The sequence below is a fragment of the Cnephaeus nilssonii genome (assembly GCF_951640355.1).
Source record: "Cnephaeus nilssonii genome assembly, chromosome: 5".
Lineage (NCBI taxonomy): Eukaryota > Metazoa > Chordata > Mammalia > Chiroptera > Vespertilionidae > Cnephaeus > Cnephaeus nilssonii.
The window spans coordinates 29,996,552-30,023,509 of NC_137076.1; the positions used below are offsets into that span (position 1 = coordinate 29,996,552).

A 26,958-nucleotide genomic window follows, 5' to 3' on the forward strand; every position below is an offset into this window, starting at 1 on the left:
CCCAGACCCTGGGCAGGATCCTTCCTTGCCTCTCCTAACTTCTGGAGAAGTTGGTGGTGGCCAGCAATCCTTGGCATTCCTCAACAGCTTGCAGTATTCGAATGTCTGCCTTTGTCATCACATAGCTGTCTCCTTTCTGTGTCTGTGTCTAAATTTTCATCTTCTTATAAGGACACCAGTCATATTGGATCAGGCCCACTCTACTCCACAATGACCTCATCTTTTAATTAATTATATCTGCAATGACCTTATTTCCAAATAAGGTCACATTCTGAGGTCCTGGGGCAAGGACTTCGACATATCTTTTGAGGGGATGTAATTAAATCTGTAGCATGGGTGTTGGTCAAATTAGTCTCCAAAAGTTTTAGAATGTTTTATTTATTTTTATTGATTTCAGAGAGGAAGGGAGAGGGATAGAAACATCAACGACGAGAATCATTGATTGGCTGCCTCCTGCACGCCCCCTACTGGGGATCTAGCCCGAAATCTGGGTTTGATGGCCTTGACCAGAATCAGGAACCCGGACCCTTCAGTCCACAGGCCCATGCTCTATCCACTGAGCCACACCAGCTAGGGCTAGAATGTTTTAAATATTCCATTAAACACTGAAGTCTCAGAGTTTCCTCAATAAGTTAAGCATGGAATTACTAGATGACCCAGCAATTCCATTCCTGGTGATGGACCCAAGAGAATTGAAAACAGGAACTCAAATAAAAACCTGTACATGAATGCGGAACGTTCACAGCAGCACAATTCACAATGGCCAAGCCCAAATGTCCATCAGTGAATAAACACAGTGTGTCCGTCCACACTCCGGAATATTACTCAGTCAGAAAAGGAGTGAAGCACTAACACTTGCTATAATGTGAATGGGCCTTGAAAAAAGATGCCGTGAGAGAAGCCAGACACAAAAGGTCAGAGTGTGTAACCCCATGTGGAATGTCCAGAACAGGCAAATGCAGAGACAGAAAGTAGATTCCTGGTTGCCAGGGGCTGGGGGAGGGCAGGCCTGGGAGCATCTTGGGTAGTCCTGGGCACATCTTCTCGCTCAACCCCCTACAAAAACACACTCACAAGCTTGAAATTCAAATTCCACTTTATTTTTTTTTAATTTAAAAGTCCAGATTAAGCAGTGGCAAAGGGGCCACCTTCATGACGGTCCGTTAGCTGAAGGAGGGCAGGGGATCAGTACCAGTTGCTCCATTCCGAGGTGCAGGAAGGCGAGGGCCACAGGCAGAGGCTCTCACCCAAGCAGGAGAGCACGTCCCGCCGTGTGCCTGCTTGCGTGGGGCACTGTGGTCAGCACCTTCGGGAGTCCCTCCCTGTGTGTCAGGTATGGGTTTTCCCTGCCCTGTGTCCTGGGGCAGGTCCCTGGAGCCACTGGAGCCGGTGTCACCCTCCCTACACCAGTGTTGAGAGTTGCTGTTGGTCCCCTTGTGTCCTGGCTCATGCTGCCCATGTGTGGTGTTCCCACATCCCTGTAGTATGACATGCTCTATGAGGCCATGGGGTTCTATGTGTGTTGTGCACGTTAGGTGACTTTTCTGGATTTGGGGTACTGGGGAGGTAGAAAGCTAGGGGATGGTGTAGAATAATGTTAGGGGGCTGAGCTCCCAAGGTGCAGGATTGGGCCTGGCCCCAAAAGGTGGACCCCCTTCTCTCCTCCATGGGGTGGGGACCACGAGCAGAGCTTGGTCTTCTCTGGATCCCCACGAGCTGACCAACACCTTCATAGGTGCTCACTGCAACAGGAGAGAGGAGGGGAGTCATGACTGGGGACTCCGTCATATCAGTCCCCACCCCCATCCTAGGAGACACCAGTGGCCACCTTCCTTAAGCAGCTCCAAACAGATGTCAGGGTAGGGGCCTGGAGTTGACCCCATCTAACCTGGGGAGCCAGAAAACACCCAGAATAAATTGCCAAGAAGCTTTGGAGAATTTCTAGCCCCCCTGAGTCCAACTGGCCAAGAGGGGCCGGCAGATCGAGCCCACCCAGCAGCATTAATACAGTACCGCTGCGCTCGTGGTTCCGCCATTAGCCTCCGGCCCCAAGCACCAAATAAGTCCCACCTGGTAAATCTCAAGTGGGCGGGACCCTCAGAACCAGATCCGGCTGCTGGGCCCCACCCTGCAGTGCCCACGGATTTCCAGAATCCCACCGAAGGTGAAGTGCGGCCCAAGGTAGGTCTAGCCTGAGGCAGTCCCCCATACAGGGCCACCCCACCAGGGCTGAGCCAGGGGCAGGCCCCGGCGCACACCTGGCGACCTGGGCCAGGATCTCCTTGATGCGGACCACGAGCTTCTCGTGCTGGGCGGGGTCCCGCTCGATGGCTCCGTGAAGCTGAGTCATGTAGAAGTCCAGCGTGCTGAGTGTGGGCGTCTCGCCGGTGCCTGGGGGTGGCAGGGGACTGGTCAGCCGAGCCCAGTGTTGGGGCTCCAGGGAACCCCAACCACAGATTGGGGTCTTTAAGGGAGGAGTCCTGGGGAGGGGGGCCCTTGGCGCGTGTCCGTGGGGGTCGAGTGAGGGGTCAGGGCGTCTGGACCTGAGAGTCAAGGTCAGTTGTGAGAAGGTGGGTCAGAAGATGTTGGTTGGCTAGGGACAGGTTGTGGTGGGAGGTATGAGGATCTACTCGGGGAGAGAAAATTAGTCCAAATCAGCCAAAGACAACAACTAAAGGCGGGACGGATGGGGTCAGTGAGAGAGGGGCTGGCTTGGGCATGGGTCAGTGAGGGCGGGGCAGCAGCGCTGACAGGAGCTGCGGGCGGGCGGGGGTGGTCGGGGCAGCAGTGAGACAGGGGTGGGGGTGGGGTGGGGAGTGGCGGGTGCGCGCAATGCTTGGCGTAGGGAGGTGGTCATACGGAGCGGGTCAGTGGGGTAAGGGCTGGCTGGGCAAGGAGGCGGAGACACCAGGGACATGACTAGTGGTGACCCGGTGGGGTCTGAGGAAGGGCAGGGTTAGCGGGGACAGGACTCCGGGGGGGGGGGGGGGGGGAGGGGGGCGGGGCTTCCGCACCGGGGACGGGTAGCGAGGCGAAGCTGGCGGTGAGCGCCTGGCGCACAGCCTGGAGCTGCTGCTGCAGTGCCAGCGTCCGCCGCTCCTCCAGCGCCAGCTCCTGCTCCAGGCGCTCGCGCGCGCTGCTCATGTTCTGGGTGTGCCTCTGCAGCACCGCATTCTGCTCCTCGAAGGCCACGTTCATCTTCCGCAGGCGCCGCAGCTCCGCCTCCCGAGCTGCAGCGGGAGCCAGGTCAGCGCTGGCACTTCCTCCCCTACCCTCTGCCAGGCCTGTGCCTGAGCTGTGCCCTACACCAGGCCTTAGGGCATTGCTCTGCCCCAGCCCCATCCTTTAGCTCCAGGGCCTACGGGGCAGGGGAGGAAGACGGCTTGGCTTTAGGGGTAAATACTCCCACTCCCTACCTCTTGCCTTGGAGCCCTCTTTTGGCCCACCCTCTCCCCTAACACCTGTTCCCCAAGAGCCCTAGTTGGTGCTCACCTTTGTTTTGGTCCAAGAACTCTTCAGTGAAAATGGGGACATCAAAGGTGGAGAAGCCATCGCAGTCCCCGCCCTGGGACAAGACAAGTGGCAATGCTTATTTTGAGGGGGCATCCAAATGCTCTCTGGGACATCCCCCAAGCCTGGGGGGTCTCCTTGAGCCACTGAGGTCCGAGTCTGTTGAACACTCCCAGGGGGTGGCTGCCCTACTTACACAGGATGGACAGGGCCATTCACTTTCCACGAGCCTTGGTCCGGGCTCACTCGGGCCTCACCCAGGGGCCTAAAGACTTCCAGACCTTTCTCACCTAGGTGCTCTTCTTGGAGGAGGGCACTTACCTTGTGTCCATTCAAGAGGGTATTCATGAGCCCGGAGCCCGAGTCCTCTGGGGGGGAAGGAGGAGGGCAGGGTCAGCCTCCCAAATCTCCTCTGACTCTGCTTTGCTTTGCATATGCTGCTCCCCCTGCCTGGAACGCCCGCCTTCCCCTACCTCCATGTGAACCCCATGGAGGTGAGGGGTCTCCAGGCTCACCCCTCAGAGCAGGCACTCAGCTGCCTGGGGCTGGGGCTCTTCTCACCTTTCTTGATCTTCTTTTCCTGGATCTTCTCGGTGCACATCTTGTACGCTTCTGACTGCTGGTAAGCACGCAGCTCCTTCATGTACTGCTGCTTCTCCCGCTCGGCCTCATCCAGGTACCGCTGGCAGGGCAGCATGAGAAGGCTTGACCCAGCCCCAAGGCAGAGGAGGCCTCCAAGGCCAGGCCCCCATTTCCATCACTCATCTCAGTGTGCTGGACATTCCCAGAGCTCCTTATTCCCCTCCAAACAAAACCTGGCCCCTTAGCCTGCTGCTCAGGGTACCTCCTAGCTTCCCACCTCATCACCAGCCTTTACACACCACTCTTTGGTGTCTGACTATAGGCTCCCACCTCCAGGCTGCCCTCCAGCACCCGTTTTACCTGTTGAAATCCCACTTATGAGGGCACAAGCCAGTGATGGGTTTTGTTACCTTTTCTTGATGTTTGTGCAGTTTTTAAGTTACTAGGATTTGAAAATCGGATTTCACATAAAAATCTAGCTCCCACCCTTACTTCTTTTAGACGTTGGGTGACCACACTGGTTAAGTTTTATGTCTAGTCTCCCATATTGCTACCCTCCCCCCACCCCCCAATAAACTGGGGAGGCCTCATGGGCGGTCAGTTCTCCAGGAGGAAGAACCCTCCACACCTTTCAGGATATGGCTGCGGGGGCCTGAATGGGTAGGGGGAGGTCAGTGGTCCCGGGCTGGCCCCATCTGCCGCCCCCTGCCGTCCACCTGCTTCTCTGTGGGCTGCAGTTTGCTCCACTCGGCACCCAGCATCTTAGTGATCTCAGGGAAGGGCAGGTCCGGGTGGCGCGTGCGGATCTGCTCTCGCCGCTCATTCAGGAAGCGCACGTAGCCAGTGACAGGTGCTTTGGGGCCATTTGGCAGGATCTTCTTTCGCTTCTTTCCCTTGGGCCAGCCTCGCTTCTTCACAGGCTGCAGAACCAGCAGTGCCGTTGGGAGGGGCCTGGGGAGGGGGGGTGGCCCAGAGGGGGACAGGGCGGAGCCTTGGAAGACGTGGGCGAGGCTGGAGGTGAGGCAGCCAGCCAGCAGGTAGAACCCAGAAGGCCTGGAGGTGTGGCCAGGTCAGGGGATAGGATTGTGAGGGGGGTTCGAGGAACCCTGGATAGAAGTGAGGGGTATCAGAGGTGCTGGGAACAGGCTGGTTTCTGTTGTGGGTGTGGCCTCTTTAATACAGACGTGGCTTGCACCGGAGGAAGGACCCACATGGCCCCTGGGAGGCAAGCAGTGGGCGGGGCCTGGACTTAGAGTGGCAGCGGACCCTGTGAGGCGTGGCACCTAATTTGGGGCGGGGTCTCAACGTCCAGAGGGACATCTGGGCAGTGGGCGGAGCCACAGCGAATTCAAATCTAATTTGAGGTGAGACTCGGAGACCCGGAGCCTCCCCCACCACAATTCGGGGCCTCTCACCTCCTCCTCGTGGGACCCCTTCTCACTGGCTCGCGGGCCCTCGCCGCGCTCTTGCTTGACAGCCACCACGAAGCCCCCATGCTGTGCAGGAGCCTTGCCGCCCGCCGGCCTGGAGTCACGGGAACGCCAGTCACCCCCACCCCCACCCCGACGGTGGGGCTGGCAGAGAGGGGGCCTGAGTCCTGGGAGCAGGGGTCTCTGGGGGCGGGGCAGGGTCCCGAGGTCGGATCAGGAGCCAGTAAGGACCCCCGGGGGAGGCTTAAGCCACAGGACTCCAGGGTCACACCCATTCATCACCCCCGACGGCAGACAGGGCAGCACGAAGGGACCCGATCCCTGTTAGGGGGGCAGTGGGGACCCCTGGGAGAGACTGGAGCCCGGACGTGGGGAGAAGCCCGTGGGGGCGCTAAGGGAGGGACTTCCCGGGTGGCGGGGAGTCAAGACCCTGGGGCCGGGGTCGAGGAGCTCCCACAAGGTGGGCGGGGCTGAGCTGCGCCCCCATGGGCTGTGGAAGGGGAGTCGCACTCACGCGACGGCCGCGCCGGGCTGCTTCGGGCCGTGGGACATGGCCGCACCTGGAACGCAGACGCGTGGCTGAGTAAGGGGCGCCCGAGCCACCGACACCACCGGGCCCGCGGCACTTGGGGGGGCCGGATCCCGGGGCTGGCAAGGCCTCCAGGGCGGGCGCCCCAGGGATCCTTTGTTGGGCGATCGGCCCCCGCGAGGCCCTGGTCCTCCCCACCTGGCCGGCAAGCAGCCCCGCCCCCGTCCCGAGACCCCCGCACCGCCGGCCCCTCGCAGGGCCCCGAGTTCCGCAGCTGTTTTCACCTCCAAAGAAACTTTCCCGGACCTCTCGGCTGCGGCGCCTCGCCAACCAACCGCCCGGAGCCCGCCCCCGCCGCCCGCCCCGCCCCCGGCAAGCTGATGGCGGCCTCCCCGCGCGGTTGGATTGGGTCGCGCCCTTTCCCTGGGGCGTGACCATGCAGATGAGGGTCGGCGCGCCGGTCCGCGATTGGCTGGGGCGGCCACTGAGCCGCGTGGGAGGCGGAGAGGGAGGCTGCGGGCGGTGCGTCAAGTTGGGCTGCGCTCGGCCGCTCCGGGGCTAATCAGGGCGCTCTGAGGCCTCGCCTGGCGGAGCCTCTTAAAGGGCCAGTAGGCACGGCGCCGACTCCTCCTCCGCGGAGGGAGAGATTCCCCGCTCCGGCCCGACCGGCTTCGGCCCCGCCCCAGTTGTCATGGGGACGGGGGCAGGTTGCTAAGGAAGGGGTTAAGGACCATCTGGGCAGCCCCTTGCCTCAGGGCGAGGTGCACCAAGTTCTTAGCATCCTGCAAACCCGGTGGGAGTTTCCCGTTTACTGACGGGATTTAGGGCCCCGGACACGCCTCTGTGCCTTGTCCTGCTCTGAGACCGGGCAGAAACTGCGCTCCCTCCGGTGCAATGAGGACATGGACGATGTCCAGGACCGGGAGGCCGGGATGCTGTGAGGCTAAGACCAAGAGGCTGGTCAGGCTGGGGCTGGGGTGAGGAACTGGGCTGGAAGCATTTGGGAAAAGGTGGTGCGACAGGAAGGCTGCTAGGACCTCGTGAAGCTGGAGGGGCAGAAGGTTCTGCCCTTGGATGTGTGTGTGTGTGTGGGGGGGAAAGGTGGCGGCAGGGCAGGGGGGGGGGGGGAGGCCAGGCATAGCCTGGTCTTCTCCTGGTCTGGGCGGAGGCTGCCTCTGCTCCCAGAATGCCAGTAGCAGTCTCTGGATGCTCACGATAAGCCCATTTGTCCCTAAACAATCTGTGAGACATCACCTCCTGCCCTCATCTCATGCCACTCTCCCCCTCCTCCATGTTCTTCAAATACATCCATTTTATTCATTCCCACCTCTGGGTCTTTGCACTCTCTGTTCCCTCCACCTGGCGTGGCCTACCCTGAGACTAACTGCCTGGCTCACGGCTTGCCCTCCTTCAGGCCTTTGCTCAAAGGTCACCTTCTGAGTGAGGCTTTCTCAGGCTTGTACCCCACTTCATACACCCCGTCTTATTTTTTTTCTCCATATGCCCTTTTCCTCCATATGAGCTGCTTGCTTGTTTATTTTTTTTTTTTTATTGATTTGAGAGAGAGGGGAAGAGAGAGAAACCTCGATTTGTTGTTCTACTTATTTATGATTCATTGGTTGCTTCTTGTATGTGCCCTGACCGGAAATGGAACCTGCAACCTTGGCATATCCGGACGATGCTGTAACCAACTGAGCCACCTGGCCTAGGTGGTGACCTGCTTGTTTGTTTGTTGCTGTATTCCTAGCACATACAACAGTGCCCACAGGAGCTGCTTAATACATTTTCATTGACTAAAGTGGATGAATCCCGTACTTTTCTAAGCACACAGGTGCAGCTAAACATGGAGTTACCATGCAACCCAGCAATTCCACTCCTAGGTATCCACCAAGACAACGGGAAACACTGTCCACACAAAAACCTATGCAAGAACGTTCACAGCAGCAGAACTGACAAGAGCCCAAAAGTAAAAAACAACCCAAATGCCCATCCATTGATTACTAGATAACCAAAATGTAGTCCAACAGAATGTCATGTGAAACAATAGAGTATCATTGGCCATAAAAAGGAATATATTGCTGACTTATGCTACAACAGTGGTGAATTTTGAAACATGGTGCTCAGGAAAAGATACTAGTCATGCCTGGGCTGGAGTTCTCAGTGGTTAGAGCGTTGGCTCGACTAACCCTAACTCTCCCTCTCTCCCTCTCTCCCTCTCTCCCTCTCTCCCTCCCTTCCTCCCTTCCTTCCACTCTCTCTAAAAATCAGTGGGAAAATATCCTTGGGTGAGGATTAACAACAACAACAACAACAAAAAGATGCCAGTCACAAAAGGCCACATAGTGTATGATTTCATTTATATTAAATATCCAGAACAGGCACATTCAGAGAGACAGAAAGCCGACTCATGGTTGCCTGGGGATAAAGTATGAATGGTGGTCCTTTCACAGGTTTTGGTACCAAAAAAGAAAAAGAATTAATGGGGAGGGGAAGGGGCGTGACTGCTGATGGATGAGGTTTCTTTCTGGGAGATCAAAATGTTCTAAAATTAGACTGTGGTGATGGCTGTGTAACTCTGTAGATATACTAAACACCGCAGAATCACACACTTTAAATGGGTGCATTATATGCTATGTGGTTTAAATCTGGCAAAAAGATGAGTGTGCCCTGGAGTCTTGACTGACCCAGAGTCCTGTTCCGTTGTTTCTCAGCTGTGTGTTCTTGCATGCCTCTCTCTGCTTCATCAAAGACAATATTGGTAGCACTGAGGGCAAAGACAACTATTCAAAATTTCTAATTACATTCTTCTTCTTCTTTTTTTTTTTTGAATTCTCATCTGAGGATATTTTCCATTGATTTTAGAGAGACTGGAAGAGAGAGGGAAAGACAGAGAGAAACATCGAAGGCTTGCCTCTCATACACGCTCCGAATGGGGATTGAACCCACAACCTAGTGCCCTGAGCAGGAAACGAACCAGCAACTTTTTTGGTGTACAGGATGACACTGCCACAGACTGAATCACCTAGCCAGGGCTATAGTATTCCTTTATTTGTTCTCACTAAAGTTTTCATTTCATTTTCAAATATGAACCAGGTGAAAATTCCCAGTGATGAGTGTACATATTTCATTTTGTTCACTTATCATAAGCCACTTTCTTTTTCCTTTGTACTCATGACCAGAGAGATACATGTGACATAAAAAAACAGGCCGAAACCGGTTTGGCTTAGTGGATAGAGTGTTGGCCTGCGGACTCAAGGGTCCCAGGTTCGATTCCGGTCAAGGGCATGTACCTTGGTTGCGGGCACATCCCCAGTAGGGGGTGTGCAAGAGGCAGCTGATCGATGTTTCTCTCTCATCGATGTTTCCAACTCTCTATCCCTCTCTCTTCCTCTCTGTAAAAAATCAATAAAATATATTTAAAAAAAAACACCAGCAAGCCAGCTCTGGCTGGTGTGCTCAGTGGTTAGAGCGTCCACCCACACACGGAAGGGTCGCAGGTTTGATTCCTGGTCCAGGACACGTTCCTGGGTTGCAAGTAGAGCCTCGGGTGCACTGGGGAGGCAACCAACTGATAAGTCGCTCTCACATTGATATTTCTCTCTCTCTCTCCCCCCTCCCTCCCTTCCTCTCTCTAAAAAGCAATGGAAAAATATCCTCGGGTGAGGATTAACAAAAATGTTGAAAGTATAAATCAGCATATTAAAAAAAAATTCTAGGTAAGACTTGTAAGCTGGAAAACAGGGAAAGATCCGCCCTCTGAGCCCCACCTCTTTTGCTTGATTGACAGTCTGATGTTGCCATAGAAACAATTTTTCCACTCCCAATGTACCACACAAGCAATTCAGGGCTCTTCCTGCACATCCAAAAGAAATGAATGGTTCTGAGAGCAGTTTTGAAAAACAGTCTGTAGCTCCTTGGCATCAAGGAAAGAGCTTTGCACCCCCGCCAGTTGGCTCAGTTGGTTGGAGTGTGAGTCACCCAGACATCAGAAAGGTTTCAGGTTGGATTCCCTGTCAGGGCACATACCTAGGTTTCCGGTTCAATCCCTGGTTGGAGTTCATCCGGAAGGCAACCCGTCTATCTTTCTCTCCTCTCTCTCTTCCTTCTCTCTCTCTCCCTTCCTCTCTCTCTAAAATCATGAACATGTCCTCAGGGGGATAATGCCTTGCATCTGTGAGAATGGCTGTCATCAAGAAAACAACAAGTGTTGGGGAGCAAAGGGAACCCTGGTGCACTGCTGGTGGGAATGCAGATTGGGGCAGCCACTATGGATAACAGTATGGAGGGTCTCAAAAAATTAAAAGTGGAACTGCCTTATGACCCAGTGATTCCAATTCTGGGCATATAGCCAAAGAAACCCAAAACACTAATTTGAAAGAATATATATGTTCATTGAGGTGTCTTTTTTTTTTTTTTTTTTTTACAATAGCCAAGCTATGCAGGCAACCCAAGTGCCCATCAATAGAGGAATGGATAGAAAAGGCAGTGGTAGCCCTAACCGGTTTGGCTCAGTGGATAGAGCGTCGGCCTGCGGACTCAAGGCTTCCGAAAGGCCTGGTGCCTGAGCAGACAGGCACCCAGCTCCCCCGCTTTTGATGGTCTGAGGCGGGACGTGAGCTCGCTGCCCCAGAGGCCCCTTCTGTTCCACAGCACAGCTGTGGCGCAGACACTGAGCTCCCGCCACCACTGGTGACGCGAACTCAGCGTCCTGCCGGCCCAATCGGCTACCCCGGCCACCCCAAGTCCCGCCCCCTGCGCCTCCCTCTGGCCCAATCGTGGGCGTAGCGGAGCGATGGTAATTTACATATTACCATTTTATTAGGTAGGATTGCCCAAATCCATTTTATTTGTACAAGATTAGTGTATTAAGGCCACCATACTCCCCATTATCAACTTGTTACATTTACAGTTCTTAGTAAAACTTTCTCTCTCTCTCTCTCTCTCTCTCTCTCTCTCTCTCTCACACACACACACACACACACACACACACACACACAGCACGTTAGCTTCCGAGGGCTGCTGGAACAAAGCACCACAAGTGGGTGGCTTAAACTACAGGAATGTATTGTCTTGCAGATCTGGGGCTGGAATTCCAAGATCAAGGACTTGGTCTGGATTGGTTCCTGCTGAAAGCAGTGGTTGCTGGCAATCTCTGGCGTTCCTTGGCTTGTAGAAACATCACCTCATCTCTGCCTCAGTCAGCACATGACGTTCTCCCCTGTGCGTGTGAGCCTGTGTCCAAATTCCCCCTTTGAGTAAGGACATCAGTCATACTGTTCCGGGGCCCAGCCTACTCCAGTGTCACAACTGATGCCATCTGCAACCACCTGTTTCCAAATAAGGTCATATTCTGAGGTCCTGGGGGTTGGCACTTCCTCATATTAATTTTAGGGGACACAATACAAAGCACAACACATGCATACGCACGTGTGTGTGTGTGTGTGTGTGTGTGTGTGTGTGTGTGTTCGTTCCTATAAAAACTGAATCAGATCTTGCTTTTGTGACCACACTGCCCTTGTGCTATAAACATCAGCCTGCAAATCTGCTGCTTCCGCACGGCAGCCTTTCTCCGATTGCCTGTATCTGTTAGGTGCCTCAGTCCCTCTGATGCTGTGTAACATTCTACCGAGGGACTGGACCACCACCTGCTAGCCAGTCCTGGCTGATCCACGGTAGGGTCCTTCCCAGTGTAACAGCCCCAGCTACGAACATCTCCAACCTGCTGTCTGAGGCTCAGAGACGGCTTTGCCAGGGTAGGCAGAAGTCATGAAATTGATGGGTTGTAGCCCTTCTTATTTAAAAATTTTTTAAAATATATTTTTATTGATTTCAGAGAGGAAGATGAGAGGGAGAGAGAGATAGAAACATCAATGATGAGAGAGAATCATTGATCGGCTGCCTCTTGCATGATCCACAATGGGGATCGGGCCGCAACCCGGGTATGTGCCCTGACTGGAAATTGAACCTTGCCTGCCTGGTTCATAGGTCGATGCTCAATCACTGAGACACGCAGGTCGGGCCTATTTAAATTTTTAATGCTCATTTGCCAACCTGGGGTGACTCAACTCTTCTCCATCCCCAGGAAGAGTCAGGGTGTGGGCGGTGCTTCCAGGACACCCCAGCCCTCCTAGGCTTGATCACAGAGTGAATTCAATACAGGGGATCATTTTAATGGGGTTGAAAGGCTGAGAATGCAAAAGGGAAGCAGGGGGGTAACACCTGCTGGAACAAAAGGGTGTAGGGACAGGGGTCTCAAGCATCTGAGGAGAGGGCACCCCTGTAGCTGCTGGACCCTCAGACGCTCAGGGAGGTAGCCCTGAACCCTAGCTGTGTGGCTTGAGCAACTTATCAAAACTTTCCGTGCCTCAGTTTGCCCTTCCGTGAAGTGGGACAGTAACTACCTTCATGAGGTCGTGGAAAGGATTGAATGAGTTTAATTCAAGCTTGGTGCTCAGAACGGGGCCTGGCTGGTTTGTGATACATGAAGTCCAACTCTTGTCCACCGAGAATGAAAACCCCTTTTGCAGAGAATTTTCTAGTGCAAGGGTTCCCACCAGGGGCAATTCAGTTCCTCAGGGGACACTGAGCCATGTGTAGGGATGTTTTTGGTTGTCACACGGGGAGGAAGGCTGCTCCTGGTCTTGTCGAGTGGGTGGGAGCAGGGATGTTACAATGCACAGGGCAGCCGCCTATCACAAGAAGTGATCTGGTGCCATGTGCCTGCCCCCAGCCATCCTCTGATCAAAACCCTCCCTTCCCTGTCCTAACCAGTTTGGCTCAGTGGATAGAGCGTCGGCCTGCGGACTCAAGAGTCCCAGGTTCGATCCCGGCCAGGGGCATGTACCTTGGTTGCGGGCACATCCCCAGTAGGGGGTGTGCAGGAGGCAGCTGATTGATGTTTCTCTCTCATCGATGTTTCTAACTCTCTCTCCCTTCCTCTCTGTAAAAAATCAATAACATATATTTAAAAAACAAACAAACAAACAAAAACCCCTCCCTTCCCTTTCTTCCCCACCCCTCCTCCACCTCCAGCTCTGGTCATCCTGGTCTGAGTCAGAGAGAGAAGATCAAAGGAAACACCCCCACTCCCTCTACCCTTGTCCCTTCCCCAGATCTGAGGCTGGACCGGGGCCATCAGGACATCAGATTTCTGGCCGGGGGGAGGGGGGACGCAGGTCTGGCGTCAGGGGGCAGCTGGGGACGCTCTGGGGATATTGAAGGCTGTTGGTATCTCTCTTGACCCCAAGCCTGTCTGTCAGTATGTCCAGTTCCAAGGGCTGAACATTCATCTGTGCTTCCTGCCTGCCTTCCCTCTAGGCAGAGCCTAGATCTTCCTGGCAAATCCGACCCCCTGTAGCTGAGTCCTGCCTGGGAATAAACAGTCCACCCCTCCCATAGGACTTTTAAAAAAATCCTCACCAAGGATGTTTACTGATTTTAGAGAAAGAGGAATGGGAGGGAGAGGGGGTTGGAGAGAGAGAAAGAGAGGAGAGAGAGAGAGAGAGAGAGAGAGAGAGAGAGAGAGAGAGAGAGAGGGAGCCATTGATTGGTTGCCTCCTATATGCCCCTTAGTCTTAGTCTGAGGGACTGGGACACAACTGGACCCTGCCAGTGCCCCATGGTCAGGGCTTCAGCTGGAGAAATCTAACAGGGTGATTGGCAGATACGGGGTCAGAACTTTACCGCCAGGTCACCAAGGACTTAAGGTAGAGTTTTGGGAGTAATCTGAAAGAAGAGTGAACACTGAGCCACCTTTTCCCGTCCAGGTGGACCCTCCCCTGCGGGGAATAAATAACTCAAAGATATTGGTGGTCACCTGTTGACCGGGGTTCAAACCTGCAGCCTTTTTGGTGTATGGGAGGACACTCCTACCAGCTGAGCCACCTGGCCAGGGCGTCCCATAGGACTTTTTATCTGACCCTTCCATTCTCTCCCAAAACCCTACCTTAAGTCTTTGGTGACCTGGAGGTCAAGTCCTGGCTCCTTATCTGCTATTCAATCACCCTTCTGGGTTTCTCCAGCTGAAGTCCTGACCATGGGGAACTGGGAGGGTCCAGCTCTGTCCAGGTCCCTCAGACTAGGGGGGTCCCTCAGACTAGGGGCTACAAATCTTTAGGGATCCAGCATTGCTCAGCATGAGGCTAGATCCACTGAACGAATGAGTCCATGAATAAATGGCCTTGCTCCCGCCTTCCCCACAGTCAGGACCAGAACCCAAAGATGTGTTGGGGCTTCCCCCTCTGGCTGGTGCTGGGTCTGTCCCAAGGGGCTGCAGGGATGATCCCCTGGGCTCCTGCCCCACAGAAAGCTGATGGAAGAGTGAACACGGAGCCACCTTTTCCAGTTCAGGTGGGCCCTCCCCTGCCGGGGGAATTAATAACTCAATGATAGTGGTGGTCACGTGTCGCTCAGCCCTCTGGCAAGGGACGCCAGTCTGAACCTCCATTTTCTCATCTAGAAAATGGACAGAAAGTGATGTAAAATCCCCTAGGGGTTTCAGGGGATGAAAGGAGATAGTCAAAGAATGGAGATAAAAAGCTTAGGCTAGTATTTTTAGAAGTGCCTTTCATTTTTTCTTGGTGAAATCTAAAGGGAGTCTGACTTTTGGGAAGGAAAGAATTGAGGTTCTTATCGATCCTTATCTCACCTCTTCTGCTAGGTTCTCTCTCTTGAGCCCTCACTACCCCATCCACACCCATTTTTCAGGCTTTTTTTTTTTTTTTTTCCCCCTCAAAAGAATGCATGTTTCCCTGGATGATCTATATCAGTGTGGGGGCTGGTCTGGGCCGCCCGAGCCTCAGGTTTATAAGTGGGTTCCTGTCTGTTTCCTAATTTCTGTCTGAATTTCTGATCCTCTGCCTGTATGTCCAGCATTCAATTATTTGACAGATATTTACTTTTAATTTGTATTTAAATTAACTGTATTGGGGTAACCTTGCTTAATAACATATAAATATTAAGTGTAAAACTTTATAATCTGACATCTGTGTGCTCCATTGTGTGCTCACCACCTGAAGTATAATCTTATTTCCTCACCGTGTATTTTACCCCCTTTACCTTCTTCATCCTCCCCCCAACATCCTCCCCTCTGGTAACTAGCCTTCCGTTGTCTCAGGTATTTCTTGAGCTCCTACTATGCGCCAGGCATTGCTGGAGGCAATGCAGTTACTAAGACTGTTCAGGTCCCCGCCTCCATGTGGATCAGAATGGGGGAGGGGCAGACAGTTACAGCTGGGACGGGGAGAGAGCAGATGTGGAGGGCTGTGATGGAAGCAGCCCAGGGTACTGTGGGAGCCCAGAGGAGTAATTGACTAGGGCCTAGCCCGTGCTGAGAAGGCTTTCTGGCGGAGAATATTAAGAGCTAACACGTCTATCGCTTTTTATTGTTAATCCTCGCCCAGGATATATATATATTTTAAAATATACTTCTTTATTGATTTCAGAGAGGAAGGAAGAGGGAGAGAGAGATAGAAGCATCAAGGATGAGAGAGAATCATTGATCAGCTGCCTCCTTCACTCCCCCTACTGGGGATGGAGCCCACAATCCGGGCATGTGCCCTTGGCCAGAATCGAACCTGGAACCCTTCAGTCTGCAAGCCGACGCTCTATCCACTGAGCCAAACTGACTTGGGCCCAGGATATTTTTTTCCCCATTGATTTTTAGAGAAAGTGGGAAGGAGGGAGGAAAAGAGGGAGAGAGGAGAAGGAAGAGAGAGAAACATCAATGTGAGAGAGACAAGCAATTGGTTGCCTAACCCACATGCCGGAACCGGGCCAGGGAAGGAACCTGCAACCCAGGTATGTGGCCTTGACTGGGACTCATGACCCCTCCGTGCGCGGGCTGATGCTCTAACCACTGAGCACACCAGGGCACTTATATCACTTTTAACATACATTATACCCATTCTAGAGCCGGGGAGACTGAGAACCCACGAAGTTAAGGGACTTGTCCTAGCTGGAACAGGTAGGAGGGCGGCTGGTCGGGATCCCATGATTCTGGCCATGTTGGTTTAAAACCACTGCGGGAGGAGGCCTGGAGGCCAGAGCTGGGGGTGGGGGTGGAACTTGAAACCGCTTGTGTGGTGACCAAGTCTGGGAAGACAGCTGAAGCAGAGTAGGGAGGGGTCCAGAGCACTGCCTCCCGAGTGCGTGGCCCTGACTCGCTGGCAGGTGAACACTGCGCCCGCCCGGTGAGCACCCTCTCCGGCTCTTTGGGCGTGTTTCTGGCCTGTGGAATAGGAGAGGCTTGCTCCGCCTCCCGCCCAGCTGGGATGAGTAAATCCACGTGGGGCGTTGGCACAACTGGCGCTCATTAAATGCCAGCTGGTGTTATTATGACGCTTATCCCCATTATTATCCTTAATAACTAATTAATTAGAACTAATGCGTCCTCTCCGCGCCCAATTGGGTGTCTCTGTCCGCAAAGTCACCGGACCCCGTGGAGAGACCAAGGAGCTGCGTCTAAGACCTTCCCCCCAACACACATCCCAGCTCACCCCATTCTCCCCAGCCCACATTCGGCCTGGTAAAGCTGCGGACAAGGCTTGGGTGGCGCGGGCCTGGCAACCGGAGTCTGGGTGGGGACGACCCTTGCGTCACCCCCAACTTCGTGGTGAGGGGTCAGAGAAGCCCAAACGACCGTGGAGCGCTAGGACCCCGCAGCTCCGTCGGAGCCGGGTGTGTAGGCCCAGCTAACCCCTAGACCACGCCCATCTACACGATGATTGGCTCTCCACACCCGGCACGCGGCCCCGATTGGCGGAGGGGGCCGCTGCTCCCTGGGTGCCCCTCCTCTCCCGGACCGTAGTCTCGGGTCCACAGGCTCCAGGGCCGCAGGAGCGCTCGGCGGGGCGGACGGGCGGACGTAGTCGGTGGTGGGGAGAGAGGGGCTCCCACAGTCGGGTTCGGGGGTCCGGTTTGCGGCGCATCCGACGGCCCAGGCCGTGTCCGGAGTGCTGCCATGGGCCCGGGGCCCCCGACGGCCGGAGCTGGGGCGCCCCCGCGGCCGCTGTCCCTGACGGCGCGGCTGAGCTACGCCGTGGGCCACTTCCTCAACGACCTGTGCGCGTCCATGTGGTTCACCTACCTGCTGGTCTACCTGCACTCGGTGCGCGCCTACAGCTCGCGCGGCGCGGGGGTATTGCTGCTGCTCGGCCAGGTGGCCGACGGGCTCTGCACGCCTCTTGTGGGCTACGAGGCCGACCGCGCCGCCGGCCGCTGCGCCCGCTGCGGGCCTCGCAAGTCCTGGCACCTGGTTGGTAAGTCGCGGCCAAGCTGCTCCCATTCACCTGCCTGCCCAGTGCCACCAGTGGCCAGACCTTCCCCTCGGTGTCTGCCCCAGTGCCTGAGCCAACCCCTCTGCTTAACTACCCTGCCCCCCTTCTGTCTCTCTGTCCCATGGCCTGAACCTGCCCCGTTGTCTGTCACATGACCTGAGCCTCTGTCTCTGCCCCACGCCCCGAGTCTTCTCCCTCTGTCTGCCTCATGGATGCTGCCTGACCTGTCAAGCCCCCTTCATCTGACTCAGTTGGTGCGACCTTCTAGTGTCGCTTCCCTTTGACCCCTGGGGGCTCCCTGAACCATCTTCCGGCTGGGTCTGACTGCCCAGTGCCTCCGCTGTCAATCTGTCTTGTCTGGCTTGACCTCTCCATGTCTCTATCCGGGTGACCACCAGGACCTGGTCTGAGTGAGGGCCAGACTAGAGCCCCCTCTGTCAGGCTGTCCATTTCTCCAGTGCTCTCTGTCCGTCCCCTCCCCAATTTGGGCAACGTGGCGCTTGGGCGTTTTTGGGGAGCTGCCCTGGCATCTGAGAGTTAAGTTGGGGGCAGGTGAGACAGAAGGGTCAGGGGTCTGTACCTGACTAATGGGATGGGGTCCGCTGGACAGGTAGTGGGGTCGCCCTCTGGCCTGGGGCCTTTGCCTGCCTAGAGGGCTGTTGGGGAGGGTAAGCAGCAGGCCCCAGGGGGGCTGGGGTGCCTGCCCTGTGTGGGCTGATGATAAGCCTGTGTCCATGCACCCTTCTCTGCCCGCCCAGGCCTTGAGCTTTGAGATTAGCCCTGGCCACTCTCCCTGCAGTTTCTCCCCTGGCACTAGTGCCCACCGCAGCCTGGCATTGGGGGCCCTCCAGGCATTTCAGGAGGCAGGACCGGGAATCCTGCCACTCGGGGAACTCTGGAATTCTGGGTGGCAGCTTTTTAGAAGGCCGGAGGGGAGTGAGACAGTGATTTACCCTGGGCCCTTTTGAGTGACATTTTTGCCAGGTGCAACAGATCTCCAAATGGCCGGAGGGTGGCTTGCTGTGGCCACATCCTGAGGGTGGATTTCAGGTTTGTCAGGTCTGAGGTTGCCCGGGCTGTTCTTGGGCCACTTTAGACTGCTGGACACTCCGTGAGGGTCCCACCTGACCCCAGGAAGAACTTGATTTCCCCCCGCAGAGGTGGGTGTTAGGGGTGCTGAGGGCACTTTTGTAAATAAAGAACTGAAGGGTTTGTGTTTATGCAAAACAGGCCTGGGGGATGAGTGCCCAGCCAGACACCAAGGTCTCCACCTGCACCCTTCCCCACCTTCAGGCGGAGGACCTGTGGGGAGAGGAAGCTGGGGAAGCCCCTCATAATGCCTGATAAGGTGACTAGAGCAGTCACCCCAGCAAGTGCCCACTTCTCTGTTTGCCCCCGAGTCTGTGGGGGGGGGGGGGGGGTGGTAAACTCACTCTTTCCCTAACAAGCCCTCCCAGCTGCCCTCTCTAGCCTAGAGAGGCCCATCTAAGCTAGACATGGATGCTCCTGTGAGGTCCAGGCTGGCAGGTGAATGGACCGGGCTTCATAAGAAAGAAGCAGAGCTCTGGTGGACAGGAAATTGCCTTTGGCATTTTGAAGGACGAATAAAAGTGTGCTTATGCGCGTGTGGGGGGCACATTCCAAGTAGTTGAAAGAGCTTGTGTAAAGGTGTGAAATATCATGGCTTTGAGGCTGCTGAGGTGGGCAGTAGCTCAGAGTAGTGGCCGCTTTCACACATTAACTCTCATTAACTCTCAATCAACCTCAGGAAGCAGGTATTTCCATTTTCTGGAAACTGAGGCCCCGAGAGCAAAGTCACATGCCCAAGGTCCCCCAGCCAGTCAGCCTCGCTCCAACAATGGTTAACTGGCCTGGGCAGCGGCAGGCTGGAGTCCACCCAGGGCTGCACATTCTTCCGACCACAGTCTTCAGTTGGTGCTTGGCCTGCATTTGTCCAGGATGCCCCTCCCAGTTCCAGAGAAAGAACCAGGCTGGTTTTGGTTTCATTTCCTGATCCCAGAGCTGTGGGGGCGAGCCCAGGGTCTGGGGATGAGGTCACCTCCGGAGCCTGGGGGAGTAGGGAAGTCCGGCTGCCAGACTCCTTCCAGGCTCAGGGATGGGAGGAAAGGGGCTTTGGTAGACCTGGGACCCATCCCAGCAGGGCCCACAGTCTGGTGGGGTAGGCAAGCAGGAAACAAGCAGACAGACAGACATAAGAATTTCTGTGTGTGCTGAGGGGCGAGAGGAAAAGAAAGCAGGGTCCAGAATAGACCCGATTGAATTGGCAAGGAGACTGTCAGTGACTGAGCTCATCAGGGAGGGCTTCTTTGAGGAGGTGGCATTTGAATTGAGTCCTGAGGGATGGAAAGAAGAGCATTCCAGGCAGAGGGCACAGCATGTGCAAAGGTCCGGAGGCAGGCCTGTGCCTGGCATGTTGGAAGAGCCCTGTGTGGCTAGAGTGAGCAAAGGGGCAGGGAGGGGACGAGGGCAGGTTGTGCAGGGCCTTGGGGAGGACTTGGGCTTGTTCTGAGATATTGGAATGTTTGCCAGGGACAGGTCCCCTTATGAGCTGAGGGGACTCTGAGGCTTATGGAGGGCAGGGTCCAGCCTCACCTGACCGCGTGACTCCTGGTGGCCCACAGGATTCTTGATAGGAACTGGGGAGGAAAAGGCTCGCTCCCGGGAAGGGGATGTTGTGGGTGTAAAGGGTGTGTCTGTAGTGGGTAGTTTTCCAGGGGACCCCACAGCATCCTTTCAACCTGCTGTGTGACCTCGGGCTCTCGGTGCTTCCGTGTCCCCACCTGTCATCAGGGGGAACCCCAGGGAGTCCTGGACTGCCGTGGGGAGGCCCTGTTCTTCCTCCCTCTTATTACCTGGCCATACATCCTGGTCCTGCCCGCTCGTCTGCTACGGCGTGTAACCTCAGGACCATGCCAGCCTATTCTGTGTCTCCATTGGACCGGTGGGTGGAGGCCAGCCCCCCCCACTTCCCCCTGGTTTGGCTCTGTGACTTCTAGGGGACCTAGGTCTATCTGCGTCAGTTTACCCATTTGTCACAGGGGCCATAAGCCTGCGGAGCTCTGGGCTGCTGATCCCATACACCAGCCTGCGTGACTTTGGGAGGGTCTCTAGCCTTTTCTGTGTCTGTTTTGTTCCCACCCGGTCACACCCCAGGGAGCCCTGGGCCACTGTGGGAAGGTCGGGCGTATGACCTCCCCCTACTCTGCCCATCCACAGGCACCATCTGCGTTCTGCTCTCCTTCCCTTTCATCTTCAGCCCCTGCCTGGGCTGTGGGGCATCCACACCCGAGTGGGCCGCCCTCCTCTACTACGGGCCCTTCATTGTCATCTTCCAGTTTGGCTGGGCCGCTACACAGATTGCCCACCTCAGCCTCATCCCCGAGCTCGTCACCAATGACCACGAGAAGGTGGAGCTCACAGCTCTCAGGTACTGCCCGGCAAGGCAGGGTGGGGAGGGCACGTGCACAGCAGGTGAGGACAGGGTCACACCTCGGGGACTCTCAGCTCCAGCTTATGCATCTGTAACATAGTAGATCAATCACCACAAAGCGGCTTCAAACAGCATGTGTTTATCATGCCATGGTTTCTATGGGTTAAGGGGCTGTCTCTGTTGGGTTTTCTGCTTCAGTGTCAGTCCTGAGGCTAGAGCTGTTCTCATCTGAGACTTGGGGTCCCTCTAACCTGCTCATGTAATTGGTGGCAGAATGAATTTTCTTTTTAAAAATATTTTATTGATTTCAGAGAGGAAGGGAGAGGGAGAGAAACAAACATCAATGATGAGAATCATTGATCGGCTGTCTCCTGCACGCCCCCTACTGGGGAATCGAGGCCAAAACCTGGGCATATGCCCTTGACCAGAATCGAACCTGGAACCCTTCAGTCTGCAAGCCGACGCTCTATCCACTGAGCCAAACCAGCTAGGGCTGAAATTTTTTTTTTAATTTTCTTTTTTAAAAATTGATTTTTAGAGAGAGAGGAAGGGAGAGGGAGAGAGAGAAAAACGATGTGAGAGAGAACACCGATAGGCTGCCTCATGCATGCCACCTACCGGGATCAAGCCCGCAACCCAGGCATGTGCCCTAACTAGGAATCGAACTGGCAACCTTCCAGTGCACGGGATGATGCCCAACCAACTGAGCCATGCTGGCCAGGGCCAGAATTCATTTTCTTACAGATGTAGAGCTCATGGTGGCTTGCTGATTCTTTGACACCAGCAAGAGAGTCAGATCTCAGGGATGGCTTAAGCCCTTTTTCTAAGAATCACCTGAGACGGTCAGGCCCACCCAGGATAATCTCCTTTAATTACATCTGAAAAATCCCTTCACCTGTAGCACAGAAGTTGCCTAAATATGGGTGTGATATCCCATCCCCAAGGGGAGGGATCAGGCATGGCAGGACCAGGGCATGCGAGTCTCCAGAGCCATCTTACAATCCTGCCTACCCACAGTTGGTGCCCATCTTACCCAGCACTTGCTTGAGGTGCTAAAGGAGGTTATTCTGGTGATGCTCATAGGAGCATTTATGAAGTGCTTGCTGTATGCCAGGCACAGTTCTGAGCCCTTCACATGGTTAGCTTCTTTAATCTTCACAACACACCCAGGTTGTCATGTGCCCAAGGCCAGACCAAAGTGCCTGTGGGACATGTGCATTAAGAAAAAGGACGTGGCAGTTCCAGCCCGAAGGGAGAGTGCATGTGAGGGTCGCCGGTGCTGCTGGAGCTCACAGAGCCCAGCTGACAGTTGGCGCCCGGTAAGTGCATGTTACTCTTGCTATTTTGTAGCATCTTTGTTGAGGGTCCTGCCTGTCTCCAGCTCAGCCTGTTTGGTGCCAGTTTGGTCTGCTCCCCACCCCTTTGAGTTCCCCATTATGGCTGAGAGCTGCAAGCACTAACGACGGGTTGCTCAATGCCCAGGCCCTTGAGGGCCCCAGATGTTAGGGGTCAGGCTAGGCCAGGCCAAGCATTGGTGCACTTTCTACCTGCAAGTGCTTTATTGCCAGCGTTGTGTCATCTTCACTGGGACCTCTGGGTATTGTTCTTACATTTACTTATTTATATTTTTATTAATTTCAGAGAGGAAGGGAGAGAGAGATAGAAATGTCAATGATGAGAATCATTGATCGGCTGCCTCCTGCAAGCCCCCTACTGGGGATCGAGCCCGCAACCCAGGCATGAGCCCCATGAAACCGTGACCTCGTGGTACATAGGTCAATGCTCAACCACCGAGCCACACCGGCCTGGCTGTTCTCTTTTAGAAAGGGTAACTGAGTCCTGGTGAGATGCAGAGGTTGCTCCTCCCCTGACCTTCCTGGCCCCTGAAGGGATATCACGCCGGGGCTGCAGGCAGGAGCAGACCCAGATGATTGTAGACCTTGCCCTGCTGAAGCCCAGGATCTTGGTACCAAGAATTCCAGAATCCTGGCTTCTGAGCTGCTTGGGTTCTCAGACTTGACTGGACCCTACTTTGGCTGAGTCTCTGCATCCCAGCGCCCTGTCATGGTGGTTGAGGGTCAGAGTTGTAAACCATCAGACAACATGCAGGCTGGGTAAGCTGGGGCCAGCAGGGGCTTCCCTGGGGCCACCCAAGGTTTGGTGGCTGAAATGATCTGTCACCCAGAGGTTCCCCAGACACCACAAGCAGCTCTCACTGGGTGGCTGCTGGAGAGGAAGTGGCCCTGTGGTTTCCTGGGCTGCCATGCTGAGGCCTCGCCTGTCCCCACCAGGTACGCCTTCACTGTGGTGGCCAATATCACCGTCTATGGTGCCGCCTGGCTCCTGCTCCACCTGCAGGCCTCTTCACACATGGGGCCCACCCCGGATGTCAGTGACCAGCTGGGGGTCCAAGATGTGCCAGTATTTCGGGTGAGCTGGGGTCGGGGAGGGGGCCAAGGATGCTGCTGGCAGGATGGGACCTCCCCCCAGGCCCTGAACTTGGGCCTGCGCCGTGAGAGCCACTGCTGATGCCTCCTTTTCTGTGGATCCTCAGAACCTCTCCCTTTTGGTGGTGGGCGTTGGCGCCATCTTCTCACTGCTGTTCCACCTGGGCACCAGGGAGGGGCGCAAGCAGCTGGTGGAGGAGCCAGATGAACACAGCCCCCTGTTGGCCCCCACCACGGCCCGCCCCTTGCTGCTCTGGAAACACTGGCTGCGGCAGCCGGCCTTTTACCAGGTATGTGATGGGGCAGAGCTGGCTGGAGTGGATGCCTGTCTCCCACCTGGCCCTTACCCTGGGGCTGCAGACAGGATGGCCAGCAGATGAGCAACAGATTTTCCATCTCACAGCAGGGCAGACATTGCAAATCAGTTACCACTTTCTTCTCCCCCGGACCAGCTATGGTCCCTAATGGTGGGTCAGGTGTCAGCTGCAGCGAGGCCCTCGGTGTCCCCTGCTGGTGGAAGTGGGTGGGCCCTGTCTGACCCCTGAACCAGTCCCTCCGTTTGCCCATAGGTGGGCTTCCTGTACATGAGCACGAGGCTCATCGTGAACCTGTCCCAGACGTACATGGCCATGTACCTCACCTACTCCCTCAACCTGCCCAAGGTGAGCTGGGGAGGGTGGGCCAGGGCTGTGGGGTGGCTCCTGAGCCCAAGGAGGCCCACCTGACATGCCCATGTCCATTCTGCCCCAACAGAAGTTCATCGCCACCATCCCACTGGTGATGTATCTCAGCGGTTTCTTCTCCTCCTTCCTCATGAACCCGGTCAACAAGTGGATCGGGAGGAATGTGAGTGTGTGGGTTGGTGGGGGGCAGTGGGGGCATGCCATAGACAAGGACCCTCAGAACTCAGATGCACAGAACCCAGGTAATTGCATACCTCAGCCTCTACACCTTGTAGCTGCCCTGTGTCGCAGATCCATGTTCTAGAATCCTGGCTTCTGAGTGTCTTGGGGCTGCAGAGCTCTAGAAATTTCTGTGCTGATCATGTGCTAGCCAGGGTGGCTATTCACTTTTCTTAGGGTGGCTATTTAGTACTTGAAATGTGGCAGGCATGATAGAAGAACTGAATGTTTTGCCGAAACCGGTTTGGCTCGGTGGATAAAGCGTCGGCCTGCGGACTGAAAGGTCCCAGGTTCGATTCTGGTCAAGGGCATGTACCTTGGTTGTGGGCACATCCCCAGTAGGGGGTGTGCAGGAGGCAGCTGATCAATGTTTCTCTCTCATCGATGTTTCTAACCCTCTATCCCTCTCCCTTTCTGTAAAAAATCAATAAAATATATTTAAAAAAAACAACACTGAATGTTTTATTTTATTAAAAAATTTTTTAAATGTATTTTTATTGATTTCAGAGAAGAAGGGAGAGAGAAACATCAATGATGAGTCATTGACTGGCTGCCTCCTGCACCTACTGCACAGGGGATTGAGCCCATAACCCGGGCATGTGCCCTGATCAGGAATCATACCGTGACCTCGTGGTTCATAGGTCAATGCTCAACCATTGAGCCATGCTAGCTGGGCCATTTTATTTCATTTTAATTGATTTGCACTTAAGATGTAAATAGCCACTTGTCCCTAGACTGTCAGGTCCTGGGTGAGGTCAGAGCTGGGGTCTCCTTAGAGATGGTCCAACTTGACCCCCTCACTTTCTGGGGTTAGGGACTAGGTGGTGGTGGATTGAAGACCAGAGAGGGCAAGCGCCAGGCTAGGAGCCTCACAGTGAGGCGGGCCTGATGCTGGTCTCTCCTGCAGATGACTTACTTCGTGGGCCTTCTGGTGATCCTGGCCTTTGCGGCCTGGGTGGCATTGGCAGACGGGCTGGGTGTAGCTGTCTATGCAGCAGCTGTGCTGTTGGGCATGGGCTGTGCCACCATCCTTGTCACCTCACTGGCCATGACAGCTGACCTCATCGGCCCCCACACGGTAGGGCTGGTGGGCGGGGCTGGGTGGGGTTGGGGCCCAGGGCCCAGGCCAAGAGTGCTAACCTCCCTGCCTGTGTCCTCCCAGCACAGCGGAGCCTTTGTGTACGGCGCCATGAGCTTCTCGGATAAGGTAGCCAACGGGCTGGCAGTCATGGTCATCCAGAGCCTGTACCCCTGCTCGTGAGTGTGACTCATTTGTAGTTCATGTAGCAAAGGCGTGCTAGTGTGTGCCAGGTAATCTCCAGGTCTAGAGTATTGGGGGAATGTGAGTGGGCGGTGCTACAGGGGAGCCAGGCTCTGTGTCCCTCAGACCCTCAGAGCCTGGGATTTCAGTCCTAGACGATTCTAGACCACCGAGTTCTAGCCTGGTCTTTTGTCGTCATGGAGTTGGGGGTAACACAAACCATGTTAATCACAGGAATAAATGTGTGATCTAGACCAGGGGCCAGGGGGGTGAAGGACACCACATATGGAGGCCTGATGGGTGCAGGAGGTCAGGGAGGACTTCCTTGAGGAGGTGACATTGGTCCTGAGACCTGGTGGATCTCAGGGAGTTCTAGGCAAATGGGAAGGAATAGCCAGTGCAAAGGCCCTGGAGCAGGAGCAGGCCTGGTGTGTTGGAAGAACACAATGGAGGCCCGTGTAGCTGGAGCAGAGTGAGTGAAGGGGAGAGAGAGTGGGGAGAGGTTTGTGGAGGACTTGGGCTTTTACCCCAAGGGAGTTGGGGAGCCCTGACTCAGGGGCTTACAGGCGCCCTCTTGTGGCTGCCTCCAGAAGGCCAGTCTGTGTGGAAGGTGAGGGCTGGAGCCTTGGCAGAAACATCTACACTGGTCCAGGTGGGTGATGATGGGCTGGACCAGGTGGAGGTAGAGGAAGGGGGAGTAGTGGAAAGAACTGGGATAGACTTTGAAGGCACAGCTGGTAGTATTGGCTGAAGTGTCATGTGGGAGGAAGAAAGGTGGTCAAGGGTGACCCCCAGGTTCTGGCCTGCGTGCTGGGAAAGACAGGGCGGCCTGAAACTGAGGTGGGCGGAGTAAGAGGCCCAGGCTCCCCACAAATGTCTGCTCACCTGCTCTGTCCTCCCCTTCCCCAGCTCGGAGCTCTGCTGCAGGGCCTGCGTAGGCTTCTACCACTGGGTGATGGTGGCTGTGACAGGCGGCGTAGGTGTGGCCGCTGCCCTCTCTCTGTGCAGTCTCCTCATTTGGCCCATCCGCCTGCGGAGTTGTGAGTTGTAGACACTCCCCTCCATTCCCAACCTGGTCATGGGTGGGAGGACTGGGGCAGGCCCCATGCTCACTAAACCCCCTTCTCTTGCAGGAGTCCCTGGAGCTCAACCCTGACATTCCCATATGGCCTCCTGCCCTATGCAAATGAGCTGCAACTGTGCACATCCCATGCCCTGCTCCTCAGGTCCCCACCTTCCTCTTGCCTGGCTGCAGGGAGGGTGGGTGAGGACAAGAGGGGCTGGACCCCATCGGCTCATCTCCACTGGGGCGAGACACATAGCTAGGCCTTCTGGTATCGGGAGCCCATGGGTCCTCATAGATTTGGGGGTGCCTAAGCCTAACTTTAATGGATGACTTGGGGTGCCCTTGCTATGTTGTATGGAGCTGCCCTGAACTCCGCTCCCCCTCACCCTGGCCCAGCTAGGGTCTGCAGGGTGCTGCTGGCAGTGAATAAAGAGCTGCTCACAGGAAGGACTGGCCTCAGCTGTCTGCCTGGGCCTGGGGCGGGAGGGCAGTAGGGGTCCCTCC

The 26,958-nt window shown here is 55.3% G+C and overlaps 2 protein-coding genes across 4 annotated transcripts; one reads left to right on the forward strand and one right to left on the reverse strand.

Moving 5' to 3' along the window:
- Nucleotides 1–1,078: 1,078 nt before the first annotated feature.
- HMG20B (high mobility group 20B) lies at nucleotides 1,079–6,394 on the reverse strand. 2 transcript variants are annotated; one of them, XM_079771957.1, is made up of 10 exons: nucleotides 6,336–6,394; nucleotides 6,037–6,082; nucleotides 5,508–5,616; nucleotides 4,809–5,012; nucleotides 4,072–4,192; nucleotides 3,832–3,878; nucleotides 3,493–3,565; nucleotides 3,015–3,230; nucleotides 2,259–2,391; nucleotides 1,079–1,742 (listed from the first exon to the last, which is right to left on the reverse strand). In XM_079771957.1, exons 2-10 carry the CDS (start codon nucleotides 6,072–6,074, stop codon nucleotides 1,730–1,732), a joined length of 954 nt encoding a protein of 317 aa, XP_079628083.1. In that variant the 5' UTR covers nucleotides 6,075–6,082; nucleotides 6,336–6,394; the 3' UTR covers nucleotides 1,079–1,729. The 2 variants fall into 2 exon arrangements, with proteins under 2 accessions (XP_079628083.1, XP_079628084.1); XM_079771958.1 differs by lacking the exon at nucleotides 6,336–6,394 and adding an exon at nucleotides 6,293–6,314.
- Nucleotides 6,395–16,869: 10,475 nt separating this feature from the next.
- Nucleotides 16,870–26,850, forward strand: MFSD12 (major facilitator superfamily domain containing 12; the record flags this gene model as incomplete). Of its 2 annotated transcripts, XM_079771844.1 has the most annotated exons (10): nucleotides 16,871–17,309; nucleotides 20,565–20,775; nucleotides 23,070–23,208; nucleotides 23,333–23,515; nucleotides 23,795–23,887; nucleotides 23,979–24,071; nucleotides 25,035–25,205; nucleotides 25,290–25,384; nucleotides 26,298–26,428; nucleotides 26,522–26,850. In XM_079771844.1, coding segments are annotated over exons 1-10 (1,416 nt in total). In that variant the 5' UTR covers nucleotides 16,871–17,011. The 2 variants fall into 2 exon arrangements, with proteins under 2 accessions (XP_079627969.1, XP_079627970.1); XM_079771843.1 differs by lacking the exon at nucleotides 26,522–26,850 and having other exon boundaries at nucleotides 16,870–17,309; nucleotides 26,298–26,439.
- Between the last annotated feature and the right edge of the window lie 108 nt (nucleotides 26,851–26,958).